Source organism: Myripristis murdjan, chromosome 22 (genome assembly GCF_902150065.1).
Source record: "Myripristis murdjan chromosome 22, fMyrMur1.1, whole genome shotgun sequence".
NCBI classification, from domain to species: Eukaryota; Metazoa; Chordata; class Actinopteri; order Holocentriformes; family Holocentridae; genus Myripristis; species Myripristis murdjan.
In genome coordinates this window covers 17435127-17456525 of record NC_044001.1, presented here as the reverse complement: position 1 = coordinate 17456525, position 21399 = coordinate 17435127, and the positions used below count along the sequence as shown (strand labels likewise).

General features: G+C 43.5%; 4 protein-coding genes across 4 annotated transcripts in view; 2 read left to right on the top strand and 2 right to left on the bottom strand.

The window, feature by feature from the left end:
• LOC115354312 (inositol-tetrakisphosphate 1-kinase-like) overlaps positions 1-21399 on the top strand; it is a 578973-nt gene that overhangs the window by 456585 nt on the left and 100989 nt on the right. The gene's annotated exons all lie outside the window — the stretch shown is intronic.
• Positions 99-878, bottom strand: LOC115354320 (protein FAM181A-like). The gene has a single exon (XM_030044665.1). The coding sequence runs from the start codon at positions 876-878 to the stop codon at positions 99-101; it is 780 nt and encodes a 259-aa protein (XP_029900525.1).
• Positions 5508-17318, top strand: prima1 (proline rich membrane anchor 1). Its single transcript, XM_030044670.1, has 4 exons — positions 5508-6348; positions 7218-7359; positions 10115-10247; positions 15143-17318. Exons 1-4 carry the CDS (start codon positions 6067-6069, stop codon positions 15240-15242), a joined length of 657 nt encoding a protein of 218 aa, XP_029900530.1. The 5' UTR covers positions 5508-6066; the 3' UTR covers positions 15243-17318.
• unc79 (unc-79 homolog, NALCN channel complex subunit) overlaps positions 19761-21399 on the bottom strand; it is a 32699-nt gene continuing 31060 nt past the window's right edge. Inside the window, 4 exon segments of the mRNA XM_030044672.1 lie at positions 19761-20414; positions 20546-20587; positions 20683-20760; positions 21145-21348. Coding sequence (XP_029900532.1) covers positions 20226-20414; positions 20546-20587; positions 20683-20760; positions 21145-21348 — 513 coding nt within the window. The 3' untranslated portion in view covers positions 19761-20225.

Below are 21399 nucleotides of genomic sequence, written 5' to 3'. Positions count from 1 at the left end.
GAGAAGGAGTTGGCTGGGTAAACACAAAATGAAAATAATTAGCCTATTTACACATTTTGTATGACTGTTTTTCGGCTGTGTATCTAATTTAGTAGTAATTAAATGAAGCCAAATACGCTGAAAATCGATGAGGAAACAGTGGGTTTAGTCGGAATGGGTTTGACCACAACGTGCGTGTGGATTTTCTGTCCATAAGGATGCTCAGGTATCTCTGTTTCAGCCCCTGCTGCTTTGCCCCATAGTCCCAGGGGTGAATGGGGGACAACAATATGACTGTGGAGGACCTGGTGTCCGTGGTACTGAAAGGGGCAGCAGCCGCACACACTCACACAGTGGTGAGAGGTCAGGTCCAATTTTAGTGTCTCTTTATCCGCAGAGCTGCGTCGACTGGAGGCAGACAATGTGGCTTTTGCATCATCATCATAACCTCTTTTCTTCTTTTCATTCTCACTGGCCTCGGATACGCCTGGGTTCTTTTTCAATCCTACATGTGAGTGCTCCCTCTTAGTTTGGGTCAACTTGGGTTCCTCCCAAAATGAGGCTGGTAACTGGCGTTTCCTCATGGGCACCTGCTCCACAACAGCGCTCCCCGCATTCTCCGCATCTTGCGCATCCGAACCGGCCTTTTCAGTGATCTTCACGCTCTGGTGAATAGTCCCCACTGGCTTTGCGCACCCAAACTCGGGAGACCTGTGCGTGTGGCATCTGGGAACTCTGGAGTATTTCTGAGAGAAACGCTTTAGTTGTTTCTGCAGGTATTTCCTGTGATCCACAGAGCGTCTGCACGGAGCTGACTTGTCCAGAGCCGCCTTGATGTCGCTGGATGCCAAATTCACAAAATTCAGCAACGTTTTGACCTCGCTATCTGCATTTGCCATGTTGAGCCAAAAAATAACCCAATTAATCCATGCTTAGTACTTGCTGTCCATCATGAAAACCTAGAGGGAAAGCAGAAAATAATTTTAGGTTGACCGCAGAATGGCACGCGTTATTCAACAAAACTCACATCATTGTATGACCTCTGGAGTTACAGTCAAATCTGCCGTGATGCACCTCATCATACTTGCAAGAAACAGACCTGCTCACCACTGTTAGATGAATCCAAGCTCTTTCCAAGCCACAGTCTGTGCACAGATTTCCCTGCAGGCTGCAGTTAGAGCACTTCAACAAGTTGAATGAATATAAACTCCTTGTAGTTATGGTGCTTTCCTTGAACCAATCAGCGACCCTAGGCCCCTCACAATGCACCCCAATCAGCCTCCGAGCACCCTGGTATCGAATTCTTAACCATTGCAAATTGTTGTCATGGAGATCCGCCCAGAAAAGCCGCCGAGGGGATGCAATATTTCTCTTACATGCTGATTGTTGTATTGCGCGTCTGCTAAACATCCTAAAATGTGCATGAACGAAAACAAGCGCATATTCTGACAAAGTGCACATGCATCACAACTATATACAGGAGCATGATAAAGATTAGTTTAAAGTGTTCCAGATAGCCCTCATACCCTCCCCAAGAGTGATGTCAGATGTAGGATTTGGTGAGGAGGGGGGATCTAAAGAGTGCATAACCATGGAAAGGGGCTTGAACGCTCAAGAATCTTGTCTTTCTGTTTGCCCCCTCAATCGAGCGACACAAAGGCTGAATTACTCATTCAAACCTCGCGGGACAAAGGGAAAGGAGCTGGATAGCACTCCTGCATTTGTAGTCAAACATTTAGAGACTTAAATCGAGTCGTCATGAAGGAGAAAGAGTCGGACAAAGCCCATAGAATTGCCATCAGCAAACATTTTCCTGTGTCATATTATGGGGTCTCCATGGCTCCCTCTGGCCCGCGGACAATAGCACAAGTTTGCACACTCGAATACTGTCACCCTGCCAACGGCAACAAGGGCCCAAAACAGGACAATCCCTAGAGAAAGCATGGGCTCCGCGGGGAAGGTTGCAATAGAGGAGGAAAAGGGGACTTGTGAAATGCTAATTGAGCTCCATCCCCTTATTGAAGTGAAAAAAGAGTACCTATCGTTCCATTGAGACACGTAGCAGCAGTGGAATGAGATGTGAGGAAACTGTTTGTCTGGTAAGTAACCTACACCTCATGCCTGTGCTCTACTGCCCTTAAATTGTGCACCCTGACTAGTCATGCACCTTTAAAAATAGCCAGGACGTGCATGTTAGAATGTCTATGCATCACGCAGGCGCTGCGGCTTAGGTTGTTTATTTAGTGTGGAGTGCAGGCCTAACATGTCATTGTGGGCCACATGATTGATTATTGTCTGTCTCACTCTATTTAGAGCTGTGTGAGACCCAGGTCTATGTTCTATGACCAGACCAGCTTTTTTGGGGGGGAGTGAGTCCCTCATGCTCTTGGAGAGGCAATGGGACGCTATTGTCCTCCTCTCTTCTTCTTCCCCTCACCTCTCTGTTCGTCTCAAAAGGCCAATTAACAATGGGGCTCCCCTCCCCTGGCCTGTCACCCCACTCCTGTGCTTTTGAAGTGAAAGCAGAATAAGAAAGAGAGAGGAAGCCTAGTGGCATCAATAAATCCCCCTATGTGTCCCTGTTCTTGTGCCAGCTTGGAATACAGGTGGCACGATAAGTTTGTTCGTTATTGCAAATTTTGGGGTTGATATCTATGGAATTCCTGAATAAATCTCAACCATAGCACAGATCTAGCTTGATTGCATATTCATTGATTGATTTGGTCAGCATCATCTATCCACCATAAAGCTAAGTTAGACAAACACTCGCAATCACATCTATAAACAATTTAGAGTTTACAGTCCATCTGACTTGCATCTTATGTGGCAGTAACAACAAACTAGCATTGGGAAAACATGCCGCCCTATTTTTGGCTACTGTATCAAAATGTGCTTGTTGGTGCTCTAACTCTATTTAATATTGTTCATTATCTTCAATCCATCGGCAGAAACTACATGGCACAGGCACTCCATAATGACCATAAACCTATTTCTCTGTCATTTGTGCAGTTCCCATCATATGTCTTTGCTCAAAAATAGCTCAGTGTTTTCTGTTGACAGTTCAGGACATCTTCTTGCCCTTTGGCTCACGCTGAGTTTTCTGCAGCTGTGCCTCAGCAAGGTTGGAGGTAGACTAAATCTGCACTCCATGCAGACAGCCACCCCACTAAATAAGAAAACAACAAAACATCAATATGCTATTATTTCTCTTTTAGTCTAAAAGCTCTTTTTAAATAAAGCTCTTGTCATTGGTGTTTTGGTGCTTTTGTTCTTAGGGCAACTTTTTGCATAAAACTAACCTGTACAGCTGAGCAGACAGAGAGGGGCTGCAGGACAGTTCACTGAGGCTCAGCATTTACTAAATTACAGTAAGGACAGCTTATTTCCAACCCTCACTTTGATACAGTAATGTTTGTAATTATGCAGATGTAAAGGCACTTCAGCGACATTGCGTAACCAGTCTTTGCCACTAGATGGCAATCTATCTCTACTTTCATTCAGCCAGCAGGACAGACAATAAAGGAAAAACACACTGATAGTTAAGCTAAATGTTGCTGAGTGAGTTGTCACTGAAGATTAACAGGCATTGATTGTCTGAGGTTCAAAAATCACTTTTACTGAAATACAAATAGTCTCAACTTAGACTAGTTTTGTGAACAGAAGTAAATTGTGCTCCATTATTTACAACAATATTACTACAAAAACACATTGTATTGTATTGCAATAGCTCCTCTGATTTGAGTTTGAAAGGGCTGTGATGGACGCTGTGGCACATTTTGTTTGGTTGTTGCAATGAGGTGAGCCAGCAGGAAGGAACCGGAGGATGTAGTGCTTTTCTCTTGTCAGATAATCGATATTGGGATAGACTGTAGGACAGGATGGAGGAGCTGAGCCGCACTGGGTAGCCTATATGCCAAATCTTGATTTGTACTTCTCAGACTCTGAAAAAGGTTTGCGCTGTGTGTGCCAACATTTAACAGAAAACCAACAGCAGCCTTGGAATTTTTACACTAAGTCACCCACAACTCTAGCCCATCAGTGTTTGGCTCATCAGCTTTCAGAAGAGCCTTTACATAGGCAAAAAAAACCAACATAATGCGTAGCTGCAACAAAAAGGCCTTAAGGCTAGATGCTGGCTTCATTGATCTCAGTCCAAAACTATTCTAATAGTTGGCTCAGATGCATTTTAGAAAAAAAAAAACTGGCAAGTTGTGTGAAATGTTTCTCTTATGACACAATAAGCTGCCATGTAAGTTTTATTATTAATATCACAAGTAGAGCTTTAACATAGCAGCTGGCTACCCCAAATGAATATGATCTTATTTAAAGTGCACAAATTAGCCATCACAACACTGTATTTTGATAAGTGTGTGATGATTTAAAGCTTGGGCAGGAGGTTGGTGTTATTTTTACAGAGAGGTTATCCTACATAACAGGTTGCAGGTACAAGCCCCTATGTTGGTAAGCATTCACCTTGCAAAAAAAAAAAAAAAAAAAAAAAAGATCCCTAACACCTCCAATGATGCTGGACTTCAATGTGGAGGGTGCAAGCAAAAAAGCCTCATGGCTATCGATTACAAATCACATTATTATTATTGGTATGAATCTGAAAATGTCAAAGAATTATTTCCATACTTAGCACAAGGGAATGTGGCCACGTTTAAAAACATATTTTGAGATAGAGCTGTTTATATAGATCCGAAATGGTTCTTTATAACATTGTAAGGCTTTTATGCATCGTTTGTGGTTCTTCACTGGTTCTTTGTTATTAATGCCATCAGACCAAGGGAAGTTTCAGAGCATAGCAGTGAGGTGGCTTCATCTCCTGCTATTTGAACCGAGATGAGCACTAAGGTTTTATTCCCACGTGACCTCACACCAGGGAGTTTCCACTACACTGTCAGATGAATGTTTTTCAGTAAATACAACTGTCACATTGGTGCTCCAGTGTTGTGTACATGGCTATAGGCTGTGGGGTAATTTCATAACTGTCTCTACTAGTGAAGACCACCAACATCATTATGCAACCCTCCTCTCACAAACTACCCATTGCAGTCTGGTCCTTTGCACTTCATACACCCAGGCCTACCTACAATATCAGCTCTCAGATTGCATTATATCAGAATAAAAAAATAGCCTGGTGATAAAAAGATAAATAAAACATGTCAGCTCAGTTTAAAAAATAAAGAGGCTATGTGGTGTCTTTATACTTATTACATGTATAATAAATACTGGATTTGGGCTTGTATTTCAACATCACTTTGGGACACTGGAGCACAGATATTTGTAGTGGGTTACAGTATAATATGGGTCGTTATGTTTTCAATCGGTAGGCGTCCTTCCTATAGGCCCCAGGTCTTTCTATAACCCCGATCTCTCTCTCTCTCTCTCTCTCTCTCTCTCTCTCTCTCTCTCTCTCTCTCTCTCTCTCTCTCTCTCTCTCTCTCTCTCTCTCTCTCTTTACTCGACTTTAATTCGGTCTATTAAGCGTCATCCTTACAGACTCGCCTCCATGCACTGTGGGCTACTTTCAGCTCTGAGCACTTAAAAAGCCCAGTTGACCAGTTGACGTTTCCCCGACGCATTGCAAACCCCATCCCTTCCCCGTGTTTGGGACTTTGGGAAGAATTTGAGATCGGTGGGGGATTGTAAGCACGCTGTCAGGATGAGCTGATGTGAGCGCTGCATCAAGTGCGCGGTGGTGATGCTCCTGTATAAAACAGCCCGCTGTATTTTGGCACAGAGGGGGATGCATCAGTTTAACCCTCGGCTCTGCCCTCCGGACTCGCCCATACATTATTTAGCCTAGATAAGTTGAGGAGATGTGTGATGCTATTGTGAGGAATCCTATCGCACGATATTCCTGAGGATCTCTGTCTTCATTTTTCTTCAACTTCGATGGCTTGAGTGGCCCATTTGCACTCATGTTTGCTGCCGAGGAGGGATGTGAGGTACGGGCCATCTACCGCCCTCAGATTGCACGGAGTAGCGGCGTGATTCAGGTCGCTATCTGAGTGCCAATAAAAAACTACTTTCGAGATATGAATTATCGAGATTTGCAGCTCATTCCACCGTCTCGCTTGTCCTATGCTATCGACAACGGGATTTCAAGAGTTAAATGATTGTGGCATAAACTATTTCTGGAGACGCCTGTCACAGATACCGCCGCTGAACTGGACAGGGTGGATGGTTATTTCCCAAACAGTCCAATCCTATGTATACTGCATTCATTTGTTGGAAACGCTGCCTAGTGTCTTCGAGAACAGCGCAAGAGGAATGCTGGTCCAAGATCTAATGCCATTTACTTTAAGTTTTTGGCCTTTTTTCTTCGGTCATTGCCTACTCTCACTGTTTTTACTCTCATGCCAGGTAAGGATCACGTTCAGGCGCGCCACTTGTCATTTTACGCATGAGAAGATGTTATACAAGTGTAATTGGAGTTTGATTTACTGTTGGACAGTGGGGATGGACTGGGGCGGCTGACGAGCATTGACAACTAAACTTTATTATTTACGTAAATTAATATAGGCTACAATACCTTGTTTGCTCATAAACTGCGCGTGTCTGCGCCAGTGAATGGGGTGACCATGCAGATACACCTGTCTTAACTTAATAGTGACACATGCATGTGAAGTGAGTTTCCAATAAAGCATGCAAAATATAGCCTAGCTGTGTGCAAACACTCGTACACACTCAGTTCTATTGTGGTGAAAACATGGAGTAGCCCACTGTGTTTCTGTGATAACAATACACAGTTATCCCACCAGGATCCCTGCAGCAGGCATATGTTAGGGATGAGTATTCTAACCTCTGCCCCGTGCTGCTGCCTACAGATAGTGGTGAGCCGTTGTTCACACGCACGCAGTGTTGCCAGGGTTCATGTGTAATGTGATCTGCTTGAGTTTCCAAGTCCACCCACGCACACTCCTCGGGGCAGCCTGCTGCCCACTCTGTTGGTGGGTGGTTTCTTACAGGGAGCGGACTGCAGCCATAGACATGATACTATTCTGCATGTCTATACACAGCAGCTCCTGTGACAACAACAGTGGAGCAGTGATATTTACTGCACTCAATACTACTAACTAAGAGGCTGCTGTCAGCCGAGGCATTCCCATTTATGATGCACGATACTGCGCTGATGCTATTTCTCAGTGTGTGTTGAAGAACAGTGCTTCAAACATTCCAGTGTCTGGATCATTCTCTCACTCTTTTGCTCTGTCTTTCTGTCTCACCATAAGGGAGAACTCCAGAGGTCGTGCTCACAGACTGTGGCGGAGAAAGTTAGCGAACAGTGCCAGCTGGCATGCCACTGTAGAAGCTACCCTCCCCTTCCTCCTCCACCACCTCCACCGCCTCCCCCGCGGCTACTGTGGACCACAGGTAAGACTCCCAGCTCACACCTCCAGGTCTCACACCTGTCTCACTGCAAACTGTGTCTCAGCTGTCTCACTGTCATCTGTTTTGCCCACAGTTGTCTCATGGAGTCCCATTCCTAACCAGACACAGGTGCTGAGCAACCGGCTAGTCTGAAGAAACTGAAGTGTTTCCATTTGAGAATAGAGGGAAAAATGTAACATCAAATCCCTGAGATGACTGTTTGAGTGTGTGAGTGTATGCACATTTATGCACGTGTGCATCTGTGTGTGTGTGTGTGTGTGTGTGTGTGTGTCACAGAGCTGGCAGGATGTTGACAGCTGAACACAGGACTAATTTATGCTGGGTCTGACCTCGGGGAGTACCCAGCTGCCTGTGAAATCCATGCCTGCTGGGCTGCCAAGCTCAGTGGTTCAGTGGTAGGGTTTCCCCCGGAGGACCCCTGATTAAAACGCAGATGAGTTAATTAAATTAGCTTTAGTTTGATAGCGATAAGGAGCTAATGAACAGACCCAGTAGTTCCAGCTTCGTTTTGAAGTCGAGCCGGCGGCAATAAGGAAGCGTGTGTGGTTGTGTGTGTGAGTGCGCGTGTGTGTCCCTGCATATATGTGTGTGTGTGTGTGTGTGTGTGTGTGTGTGTGTGTGTCTGCATGGATATGGTGCCTGTTGCGGCACAGTTTTCCCTCCACACTCTCTTTTTCATCCCACTCCAGAAATGGTAAATCCATTGACTGCCTAATCTTTTTTGTCAATCTGCTTGCTGAAAGTTAATATGATTTATATGTGGTCGCAAGCATCTTAATGAGCAGTGCTCTGAAATATGGGACAGGCGTTGCTGATGATGCAGCCGTTCCAAGCCTTTACTATGAATCTTTAGAATCACTCACCTAGAGCCCTTAATATTATGAGTCAGGAGCAGTGCTTCATCACTAAAGTCTTCGCAGAGGAAAGAGGAGGAGGAAAGGTCTCAATCAATCAGTTTCAATGATTTTTCTCTGTCTTGTCAATTTAGTTGGTCCTCCCGTTTTCCCTGACTCACCATGTGAGCTACCTATGAATCGCGAGTTATAGACCCCTCTATGATTGTTGTCAAGGTCCCTGCATAAATGCTGCCAGGACCATCTGACTGCACTCGTAAGGTGGGGGTTTGAATGGCCAATTATGGCCAACGCATGACTGGAACTCATTAGTGGGCGCAGCTTCCACAGGCTTTGATGCCTCAGTAAACAGCATTATGTTATGATAAATATGATAAGCATGATCATTTTTATTCTTTTTTTTTTTTTAGTTTACAGGAAAATGCAGAGCGTGGAAGCAGCTCGAATAATTGCCCGATATCATGATTTCCCAATTAAAATACAGAGGCACATCATTATTGTAATACTCCTTTACCAGCGCAATTTGCACAACTGCTAGCTTAAATTTAAATTTAGCTTTAAACTGTACTCTTTAAAAATGCAATGAATATGCATAGCTGGCATGAAAAACTGGGACAATGACTGAGACCTTATCTATGTGCAAAAAGTTTAAAAAATGAGAGAAATTGGCACTCTAAAGTAAAAATCTATGTGCTAAAAATGGTGCAGAAGTCCCTTCAAAGGAGTGAGCTTTATCACAATGAAGTAGATCCTTACCACTGACTGAATTAAATCCTACAGCCGTTGACAAAACGCAGGATTAAAATGGAAGTTTGGCTGAGAGGAGCTTTTAGATTCATAGTGACTTATGACGTGGTGTGCTGTGCCGGGGAGAGCCGTGCCTTGTCATTTGCTTAGTGGAAATCTGCTGTGTTGGAAGACAGTCTACAGCATTACTAAGGGGTATTTGTTGCCATAGTGTAAAACTCTCCCTCTCATTCACAACACAACAGCACTAAACGCAGGAGCTCTGAGCTTTTCATCATTGTACGTACAATAAAACTGGAACGCAGCAGAATATTCCTACAGGACAGTGTTCCAGGCTGCTGGAGTGGCAGGTAGGGAGTGGTGGAGGAGGTGAAGAGGAAGGAGAAGGATTCAACCAAGAGAAATATGCATGCATGCATAGTTATATAGATGCACAGATAGAGAAAAATCCATAGAAGGAGAAGAGAGGAAGTTCTGATCTACAGACAGTAAGTTGCTGATGCACATAATGTTATACAACTTTCCTAGTAAGTGGTCTTACACTACAGATCTAATGTGGAAAGAGCAGGAGGTTCCTGCAAGTATAATTGGTGTGGACAAGGAGTGCTGGTGTAAGGAAGGCTGACGGGACCTTAAATGATTCATGGTGTCGGGTTGGATATCTCTGATGTGTTGAACCTAAGACCTACAGACCAGGCGAGGACACAGCTACTCCCCTACTCAGAGAGCAGGGAAGAAAATCACTCACTCCAGTCCATGTCACTCTCCTCCTATAACATACAGCCAATCAATACATTTCTCATTGAAACACTGGCCCGTCACGGTTGAATATGGGGGCCGGCTGGCCTGCCATCACAGAAAAGACCGGACTAGACTGGGATGTCTCAGAAGGATGAAGGATCAGCCAGCGTCTCAGTCTGTGTCTAGGCTAAAGTGCTTAGCGTTCTAACATAATCATGTTAGCTGATTTTTGAAAATGCAAATTTGTTTTGTAATTTAAATTCATTCTTTTCTCTTCATCCTCTTCCTCTACATTTCTCTCTCTCCCTTTCTGTCTCCTCTCTCCCCTTCCCCCTACCCCTTTCCCCTCTCTCTCATGCTCTCTCTCTCTCTCTCTCTCTCTCTCTCTCTTTCAGTGGTAAAGCCCATAGTGCCCTTGTTGAGGCCCTGGTGGATGGATATGGAGATTATAGTGCTTGGAACAGTGAGCTGTGCCTCAGTTGTCTTCCTCCTCTCAGCCATCATCATCTGCTACAAGGCAATCAAGAGGTTGGATGTCACTATTGAAATTCTGTTGCCTGTTCTCTCATTTTTGCTCATGTGCTTTCTCAGTTACATTGTATTCTCCTGCATCTACCAAGAGTATACTTCCCTGACAGTCTTTGACTTGTAAGCAGCATATTAGCATTGTAAGTAATTGTGCATGACAAACTAATACAGGCAGATTACTCATCATTTGTGATTTGACCCATGGGAAACTGCTGTTTCTCTTGCTGTGCGTACACGTGAAGGCTACAATGACCCTGTTATAACCCTGCTGGGTCACACTAAGGTCAGAGGTTAGGTAATGGAATGGGCTGTAAATGTCACTGAGGAAGAGCCACTGCACTGAGTCATGCAGAAACATACTACACTCTAATTTATGGAGCTGCACGACGATCCCACTTAACAATATTGTGCTTATTTTTTAAATTGCACAATTGTCCAAAGCTTCTTAGGGATGGCAGCTGGATGAATGTGTGAGTGAAGGCAAAGGGCTAGCAGAGGAATCCCAAGGCTCTTCTGTAGCAACTGCTTCCCCATTTGGATTGGCTTATTAGAGAAAAAGGCTGTGTGGGGTTTTAGCCTGCAGCACAACCAAGACCCAATTCCCTGCGTGACATTCAGGCAGCACCGTGTCACACATGCACCCTGACATACACGTTCATGTTTGCAGACATTTAGCAAACACACACATCCGCACTGTGCGAAGCTCTGCACGTGCACAGAGAGGCACGCAGAGTGTACTTGTGTGCACCCACCCACATAACCACTCATGCACACAAACACGTATACGCACACACACACATATATACAAACATGCATCATCTTGGCATATTTACACACTGCAGAAAATGTAGCATAAACAATGTCACAAACCCAGATGAGAATAGCCATAGATATATGTGCAAAACTATTAAAATATTTCTGTTGTATATTTTATGTTTACATTATGTGTTGTTTTATATTTTATCATATTTATGAAACTATGTAAACAGTGCACACCAGATATGGCTTTCCTCAGTAGAATTCTATTTCTCCTTTCTTCAAACAACAAATAGGCAAAGTCAGGCAGCGGAAGTAATGGGTTGTTGGCTCAGGAATTCATTATGGCAATTCTCCAGCCCCCTGTGTAGCCAAGGGGCACCTTTTTTAATGCAGCAGTGGTAGGAAAGTGTTGTTGCAATATGGGCTCTAGCCCCAAACCCAAGTCATTATTTATGAATTAATTTGCGCAGTCATTCAGTCGCAGGCCACATCTTTTATACATGCAAGCGGGTCGTGTCCTGAAGCTCTGTGGGCTCTAGACTGCAGACTTTGTGCCACGCCAAGCTGCCCTCCACTCCGACTGAGAAGGGGAAAATACACATGTCCAGCCAGACTGGCCTCATTAGACATTCATTAGTCTCCAGCCAATAGAAAAGCAGCCCAAGAAGGAAATGTGGAGAAAAAATATACTCCTTTCAAATTTGTCATGGATGCTCTAATCATCCATCGTTCCTGAGACAAAGGGAGAACAACACTGATAAAATGTTGTCTACCAAAGCAGGGAAAGGCAGTAATTGGGTGTCTTAGCCAATAACAATGCGAGAGAGGGTTTGTCAGAGAGAAAAACAGAGCCAGTTATATATAGCCCTTCCAGCCCCTCAGTGCTCAGGGCTTTCCCAATGAAAATCAGTTGGCCAAGGGCCAAGGCCTGAGCACCACAGACAGCAGAGCAGCTAGCTCTGCAGGTCCCAGCCCTCCTGGCCTTTTGTTATTTTTTATAATCTTTGTCTGCCAGTCATCTGTCAGAGGCAAAGGGGTTAGAAAAAAAACTATTCCACACAATTCTATTCAGTGGAGTCTACAACACCAGGGAAGCTGGTGTGTGCAAGCATGGAGAAGAGGATTCAGACACACGCTGTGTTTCAGTGTTGCTGTGCCATTCAAATCAAAAGGCATGATGCTGCAGTCCAGGCTGTCAGCCATCCAGGACGCCAAAACAAACAAAACTCAGCACAACTGACTAATGTAGCGAGATGCTTTTCCCAGTCGCTTAGCACTCTGGGATTCTCGTCCAAAGACAGATGACACATTACAACTGACTCTGTCCAAGGGCAATGTATCAAATATATTCAGCAACACATGCAATGAAAATAAAATGCTTTTGTAAAGCAAAACGGTTTAAAATCCAATATTTGCTTATCCATTATTCATCTACTCTGTTTTTATCTTCCCAATTATCATAACGGCACTGTTAAAACAGGTGACCAGCAACTCAGGATTTTTATAGTCTGTTTTTGAATGCTTTTTCTTTGAACCATAGCATGTTACTCTAATTTCCAGATGGCTGGAGTAATTGTAAACAGCTCAACACATGTCCCAATTTCATCATGATGCATTCCCCAAACTTCAAACAGGAATGTGTGCTGTGATTGCACAGCTTTGATATGAAATATTCATCTAACCTGTGAAGTGCTGTGTAGCCACCTGCCAGGTGTCAACAGCATGGCATCTATTATTGAAGGCCTGTGTAGAGGTCGGTCTGAGGCCCAAATGCACTGCCTTGTGTGGCGGCCCGAGGCGACATGGTCAGTCTAACCAGAAATTAGACCTTATTAAGAAGTGACCAGGATTGAAACATTCCTTCCAGCAGTCCACAGAGCACCACTGCCAAACAACAGCCATATAAAACATAACATATCAAACACTGACTTGTCCAAAATATTTAGAAGTTTGAATCCATTAGTGAACCATGGGAAAGTTTCATAACGCTGAGTGAATATTGACCCATTTGACTGCCACTCTTTTCCACAGAAGAGGAGAATTCCTTGGCTTGCTGTAAACAATAAAACCAGTCCCTTAGAGAAAACATTGGTATATCCCAACTCCCCTAGCTGCGGCTACATCGACCAATCATCTTCCCTGCAGCGGGATGTGTTTCCACCCTGGGGCTGGATGGTTTCTGTTCCCAGGCTTCCCCAAGTCCCACTGGGACAAAGCAGCAGCATCTGGCCTGTGCGATTCAACCCCAACAGGTGAAAGATTCCCAGAGGAAGCCTTAGTCATTCCCTCACATTTTGTTTACAACTTTGCTCTTGACCCATTAATTCAGACCTCCCCCGCCTTTCAAAAAAAAAAAAAAAAAAAAAAAAAACAGTGCAGCTCAGGGTCTTTTGAGTGGTTTTGATATCTGGTTTATTTCAGGGCACAGTTATTCATGCGCATGTTGGAGAGAGTTAGACACTGATCTCATCAATATTGTGGGGAAAAGCTACAAAAAATAAAATACAGACTTTGTAGATGTTTCACATAACCAAAATTAAAGACTGTATATGACGATTTCCTTTTCATTTTAAAGTTTCAGAATCAGACGATATCTGTGCAAACTAAAAAAAAAAAAAAAAAAAAAAAAAAAGTCAGCATTCGCACAATGCTACTTTTCTGTCCCCCTCGTGTCTATAAATATGGAGGACAAAAAATTAGAAACATCTCTCAATATAACAGTATAACACCTCTGCAAACTACAACCTCAATAATAAACATAGAATTATATTTACACATTCTCCACAATGCCAACAAAAACTGAACATTATAAACTTTCTTAAAAGGCATGGCTGAAAGATAGATATATAGATAGATACAGATAGATATATAGATATAGATATAGATATATAGATATATAGATATACACCTATGAGTATTTACATATCATAATGTGAAACTACAAATAACTGACTGCGAATAACATGAAACATTTCAACACTGTGTTATTCGGACAGCAGGATGAGTGACTAATTCGTCTGCAAAAATCACCATCAGAAAATGCCACCAATATGCTGTTACATATGCAGACTCATCATAGCACAAAGCGTTCATGAAAATGACAATAAAATATAAATCATTGCCAACCATCTGTTTAAACAAAAAGAGCAAATTCCTCTTATTCGCAGTTTTTGAGGAGGTTTTTTTTACTGATTTAGCAGTTTGGTGTTCTATGGGTCGACATCCATTCAAGTGTAAACTTTAAGCCTGCCGAGGGTCTCCTTTAAGCACTCAGAGTGTCATGTGTGAGATCAAGCCAACCTGTGAGGATTTCCTCCTTATATGGTGCCTGGGAAGGGCTGGACTGTGCTGGACTGGACTGGGAATGACTGTCCGTCAAGTTGGACTGGCCAGCCGGGGCTTTCAGAGGAGAGGGAAGGAGACACTGAGCTAAGATGTAGCTTAAGGGTCCTCTGTGCCAGCGAAGGCACTGTACAGTGTTGAGTGGGACAATGACTGTACTAACTGTATTCAGATCTGTCTCTGAGTTACATAAGCCCGAGCTGAGGAGAGCAGCTGAGGGGGTCGGTGCAGAAGCCACAGTACACTGGACAAATATAATAACCACAAAAGCACTGAGGGGTGCATGAAAGGGGCTGCATTGAATGATACTACTCTTCACAGACCAATAACAGCAAGAGGATCATGTGTTGCAGCTTTTTTTGCACCAGAAAGTACTCACAGAAGGGGAAGAGTATTACAAGGCAACTGATGTTGACAGGGATTTTCACATGAGGCAATGTATTGATGTAATTCCCAAGCTGTTTTGACATCCACACACATAGTCATCACTTACAGGGAAGATTTCATTTACCAAGCAGTCTATGTTATTGCCTTATTCCCGGTGTTGCAATGTATCTTCCCCTCGTGTCTCCCTGCACAGATCTGAGAGCAAAGTGACCTTTTAACATTGAGCTTATTAGGAAGGATAGCTGAGACCAGCGTATTCTCTCAGACCAGCCAGAGAAATCAAATCACCCTAAAGGTTAACAGTCTAACTCTGTGTAATGGCATGGCTGTCAACTGAGGGTAAACACAGCACCAAATCTCTCATGTCAAGAAAGTCAATCTCACTTTATAAAAATGCTTGTTTACAGGAAACCACTGCGAAAGGAAGAGAATGGAACAAGTCGCGGGGAATACGCCATGAGCATCCGTAACAAGAAGGCCATTGGTACTAACAACACTGTGGTATAGACTGTCCGCTGACAGACACAGGAAGTGACATCACCGTTAGCGTCTTTCACCTTAACCCCGAACACAACGATCCCTTCTCACCCAGAATGCGACGGGGTTTTCACCCAGAATTTTCAAAATGAGTACACCTTTCCTCCTCTCTCGGCATGTTGCCCGGACTGAAGACACCGTTCAGCTGGAGAAGGGCTTTTAAAGTTGGAAGGAAAAATCAAGTGAGAAAGGAAGGAGAGAAAGATCTACAAACCCCCATGGTGTTAAAAGTGGCACAGCAGGCTGAACATTATGCTCTTAGTAACAGCAAGTGTTGCTGACAGGCTGGTTGGCTGCTGGCTGGAGAGGGACTGTCTGCCAGTCTGCTGCAGATCCAGACCTCACACACTGTTGACATCTGCAATGGAACAACAGACAATACAGCAGCCCTGCGGCCCCATGGGCAATTAAACAGGACAGCCCATCACACACAAAAATAAATAATGTGCATGCAGTTTTTACGGAGAATGCAACATTTTTATATTCCTCACACTGTCCATCTTTTGTTTTCCATTTTTGAGGCAGATGCTTTGTGAGAGGCATGATTTTACTGTTGGTCCTGGCTAAGAGACGTGGATTCATCTGACTATGCAATTTAAAGAATTCCATATTATTAACAAAAAAAAAAAAAAAAAAGCGAGAGAGGATCAACGTCAATATAGGACATCATGGTTACTTACCATCCCAGCATAGCCACTGAGGACTTAGGCTCAATGTAATATATATTCATTCATCCATCTATTTATTTGCTGTATTTATTTACTTATCTATCTTTGACATTATTTTTCTACTTAAAAGAAACTGTCCTGTTAGTCATTCACATCTTGACTGATGAATTCATTTTATTTCTTGATAGGTCTGTTTTTTTTTTTTTCAAAGTGAATTATTCATAAACCATATAATTCATTTGTGATGCTCCAATGCTTTAAGCCCACTGTCAGTTTGTTGAGACACTGATGCAGAAAACACGCTTGCTCGGCGAAGAGTTTTGGTATCAGTTGTTTTGTCTCTGGCTGTTTGATATGCCTTTCTCTGCTTCCCTGAGACTTCAGCAAAGTCAGGGATCTCTGTAATGTGCTATGTGAATGTGTGTTTTCCAAATATTATGTCTGTGCTGCATTATAATAATCCCCATTTAGAATTTATCAATTTAATATCTAGGTACAAACCCCCCTACGAGATAAACATGCTATCAGTATTTATTTTGTTAAATCTCATTGGTTCAGAGGCTTGGGGTTGGCTAGATGCCTTAAGCCGTGTATTGTTTGGATTTGACAATCTTCGTTTTTCCATCTGTCAAGAAGGGCTTAGCCCATCACTATAGAAACAGGGGATATGAGCCCAGAGCTGACCTTGTGACTGGTGAGAGACAGGAGCTTTAGCCAATAGCCAGAGATCAGATTGCACAGAGGATGGCCTCAACAGGGACGTGTGTGACTCAGTGCTGTCACAGGCATCCTCCACATCCCCCTCGAAAAAACACAACTGAGCTGAATTGGAGCATCACTCAATGCTGCACTGCTTTTGACATTAAATCTGTGTATGTGTGTGGTTGTGTGTGGTTGTGCGTGTGTGTTGCCTGTGCGCCTGTGAGTGTGCATGCAGATGAGTGTTCCCTGTGTGAGTGGGCTGTACTCTGTGGCTGTCAGTTAAGTATAGATAAACTGTTGAATTTTGGAAACACACACTTGCATCGAAACATGCACAGGTATTAGCAAACAGTATACCCTACAATGTACCCATATGAGAGAAATGATGGATGCATGAATGTAAATATTGATATTTAAATATCTGCCTTCTGGACTGTTAATTATATGTACAGTGTAACAGAGCATCTGTTTATACATAGTAAAAATTAAACAATGTGCTACCAACTAGAATTATGTCAATGTTGTCATGTTGATGGAGCAAGCCATTAATGTATATATGGCAATCAATAGTAAATACACAATTTATGCATTATACCAAACAGATAGAAAGATGTGCATAAGTTGATTTCATTGCTGAGTTTTTCAGTTGTAAATAAAACTGTACATAATGACACAGTTACAGTCTGTTGTGTTGAAAGACAATGCACGTAAAAGTCTGTTGTTACGCAATGGCGGACAGACCTGTCCATTATGGGGAAGGTGATAAAAGTGCGGCTGTTATATTTAGCATGTGCCCATCCTGTCTGCACTGTGACGCGTGGTGCTGTGTATGTCTTGGGCAGAGCTGTGCTGGCCATGTCTCCTGGGCCCCCCACAGCGGAGGACATGTTCTCAGTCTGTCTCACACAGTGCATCTTTAATGAACTGCGATTATCAAGCGCATTCCCCCTCCGTGGGGCTTAATGATGCAAACAGGAAAACTTCTGGGTCACATATTGTGCTAGCTCTTGGCTCAATCGATAAAAAATGTCACAAACAACCTGGCTTTGTGTGAATGATTATGTTCTGGCTTGACAAAATCTGGATTTTGAAAGAAAACTACATGGAGCTTGCTGAAATCGGAGAAACACTTCTATGATAGAGGTCTCAAAATAAAGCATTAGGGATGCAGCTGCCCCATTTCTCCATGAATTTGCACATTATACATTTAGGTAAAATGTGATATGAGGAAGGGAGAGAGATATGTGTTGTCGAGGCCAAGTCATGTAGTGAGAGCAGAAGAGCACCAGAGAGGAATGTGAATGAATTATAATGTGAATGAGAGACTATAGAGTACTTTGCCTTCCCTGCTTTAGATGTGCCAGTTGACGGTAATGCCAATGGACACTCTGAGCAATTTAAACATTCATGCATTGTCCAGCCAGGGCGCTGTGGATTGCACTGTAATAAAAGCAATGTGACAGCGCTAGGCGACAGGGCCTGGGATCTTCTATCTCAACAAGCTTTCTGAGGCTCCGAGAAGGTATTTCAACAGAGTAAAAAGGACAACGGATACACCGATTCCTGAAATTCTTTAAATTCAGCCGCATCTGAACAAAATCGTGCCCCTCTGCAGTGCTGTGTGAGACCACCACTTTAAAACCTCTTCTTTCATCGAGGACTGCCACCTATGTACATACCTGGTGATAAACTGTGTATGTGTGAGCTTACATAAATGTGTGTGTGTGTGCATGATGTGTATGAGTGCGTGCTCTCACAATCCTTTCAAAGCTGACCTTCACAATCTTTGAGGACCCACTCACACCCTCTCTGCCTGAGAGGCCTTTGGTCAGTGTTAATTACCCTCAGTATCTCCAGCTGCCTGCTCATCAGGTCAGCGCTCCCATATGGTCCTCCAGGAGGCAGCAGGCAGGCAGGCAGGGGCGGGGAAAGTGCTGGATACCTGTGGGACACTGATTACATAAGCTGCCACTAATGAGAGAGGTTCTTTAGAAAGGGCTGCGAGTTCAAACGATCACAACGGTGGCGGTGGCTGACAGATGCAACCCCAGTGCTGGGGGACTTGATTACACACACACACACACATGCAGCCATGCACATAGGCACACAAACACACTTGCACCTACCATCACTTTAATGCACACTAACACACACACAGGCACACAGCAGAAGTGGAGCTCTTTGATGAGCCACGGCTAGAGGTTGATGAGAAGGGGCACTGTAGCCTGATTCAGCTAGCTTGGGGTCACCAGGGATGCTGTGTATGCGTGTGTATGCGTGTGTGTGTGTGTGTGTGTGTGTGTTCACTAGTCACATTCTGTGATAACATTAGACAGCATCTTAAGCCAGTGACTCATTTTGCACATGCCTCCTAACAAGGCTACTGTTACATGTGTACACATAAATCTCCCTTATATTTTGACCATAAACTAATTTCTTCACACAGAATACATTTATGTATCTGATCTAATTCGTCTTAAAGCTTGATAATGAAATCCTTGCAGCACTGAAAATCAAAACAAAGATTAATGTGCTATTCAGCTTTGCAGCCCTGCTGTCATGTCATCTGTTATTCCCAGACAAGAGCTACGTTGTAATGTGGTTAAACCTCACAACAATGCTTAATCACAACAAACCACATTAGGCCAAAGGTAATTGTGTTTGCTTGGTATATGCGAGGGCCAATCTTTCACTGCTGCCAAAGAAGGGGGGCTCTCCTCTTGAGGGGGAGGAGAAGGGGCACAGCCGAAATAGTCTTGTTTACCTCCTTTGTCTGGCTCCGCCTTATTGAGTTATGAAGCTGCCGCTGCAACTCAGATTGGCCCCTGATTGATCTGAGCTCTGATGGGCAGAGGCAGCATGACTGATGGAGTCTGACAAGAATCTCAGACAGGAGGAGGGTAATACCTGTCATGTCATTTTTCTGGACACCTGAGGTTCAGTTTCTACTCCAAAAACAACCAGCCAAGCTAGTTTCACTGGTCTTCCATCTGTGTAATGGTCCACTGGCCTTTTTCCAAATCTGTCAGTGCACATTAAGCACAGTGAATCTCAAAGCTGAATTTTGAATCAGTCAGCACTTTGCAAAGATGAAATGACAGCATGTCCAAACATTTAGAAAACTCATACTTTTATTATTCAGCTTGCAACCAAGCAACTTAAAAAGTGAAAGAATATGAATGTCACAGAGTGAGCATATCTAACTTTTGACAAGCATTTGATTTCAGACCCTCTTTTTTACTAACATGGGTCTAAAGAAATTTTCTCAATCATCTACTGACTTCTCAGATCTTGAATACAACAATTAGGCACCTGATACAATTATCCCCCACAAGCCTACCAAAGATTTTATTACCAGTTCCAAAGATAGCACTTTAAGACAGCATTGATTTACTGTACTGTACATATACTAGTATAATACAAAAGGTGCTCAAGATGCTTCAGTCCAAATGAATCCAAGACAGCCAGTCTTGGTTTATGGAGGAGTCCTTTTTGGTGAAAGACCAGATCAACCAGATCAGGTGCATTCTGGTCCTGAGGAGGACTTGTCCCTGGACGACCCCAGAGCTGACCACAGAAGAAGTCACATGGGGTAAAACTGTGATGCAGCCTCAGATGACTGGATCTCCACCTGAGCCATCTTAAACTGGGTGCACTGCAGCCATTTGCGCAAGGCGAACGGAAAGGCTCCCGGGGCCTGGCCCTGCAGACACTGGTGGTTCACCCTGTTCTGGATGGCCTGGAGACGCAGCTGCAGCCCCGCAGACAGATGCTGGACCCCCCCACAGGGAAAAGAGGATGATTTAAGGAATGAAGAGGAATGTCAAAGCACATTGCTTTAGCTTTGAATACCTGAACAATATTAATCTGTGTCTGTACTGGAATAAAAAAAACATTCCTTACCTTGAGGTTGGACTGAATCATGGGTAGCCACATAGGAATTAGCTAATGGGAAAAGTGAACATAAGAAGGTGTAGTTGTTACAAGGTGATCAAATGAAACATTATACATAAAGAAGAAATGCATGAGTTATTACTCACCTTGACAAAGATGGTTGAGTTGCACTCCTGTAGGGCTTCCATCAGACTAATGACATGAAGACACACCATCTCCACCATCTGAGAGAAAATACAGGAATTAAAGTGTTGATTTATTTCAACATACTGATTTTTTTCCAGAACAGGAGAAGTCTTGTGTGCCCAAGACAAAACTAAGAAGGTACTCTTAGGTAGGAAATACATATCTAAGGAAAAACAAAAATCCATGGTCCTCTGACTCACAGAAGAGACCGTTGTTTGGATGTTTTGTTTTTTTCCTTAGATACTTCACAATGTACACAACTGAATAGTAAAAAAAAAAAAAAAAAGGTGGCAATCTATCACAGAAGCAGAATCCTTCAGTTCAAATTTCACACATGAACTGCCTGCCAAGATTTTCAGGCCTCTGTTTTACCTTGGCTAATTTGAGCTCAGTGCTTGAAAGGAAGTAGGTAGGACACTCACCACTTTGTTGTGGGCCATGAGCTGCAGGATGCTGGGTGTAACCCGGCTCCAGAACTCCAGGCCAGTGAGGATGGCGCTAGAGGAAAACTCTGTCTGGTTCTGGTTTTGCAAAGCCGGAGCAGCTGCCGCCTGCTCACAATAGATGGTCCACAGCTGGGAAAACATGAAGGCGTGGAACAGGGAGCACATGTGCAGCACCGACGTCTGAGGACAGAGATCAAGACCAGAGCAGACAAGGCCAGTGAAGTGGTTACA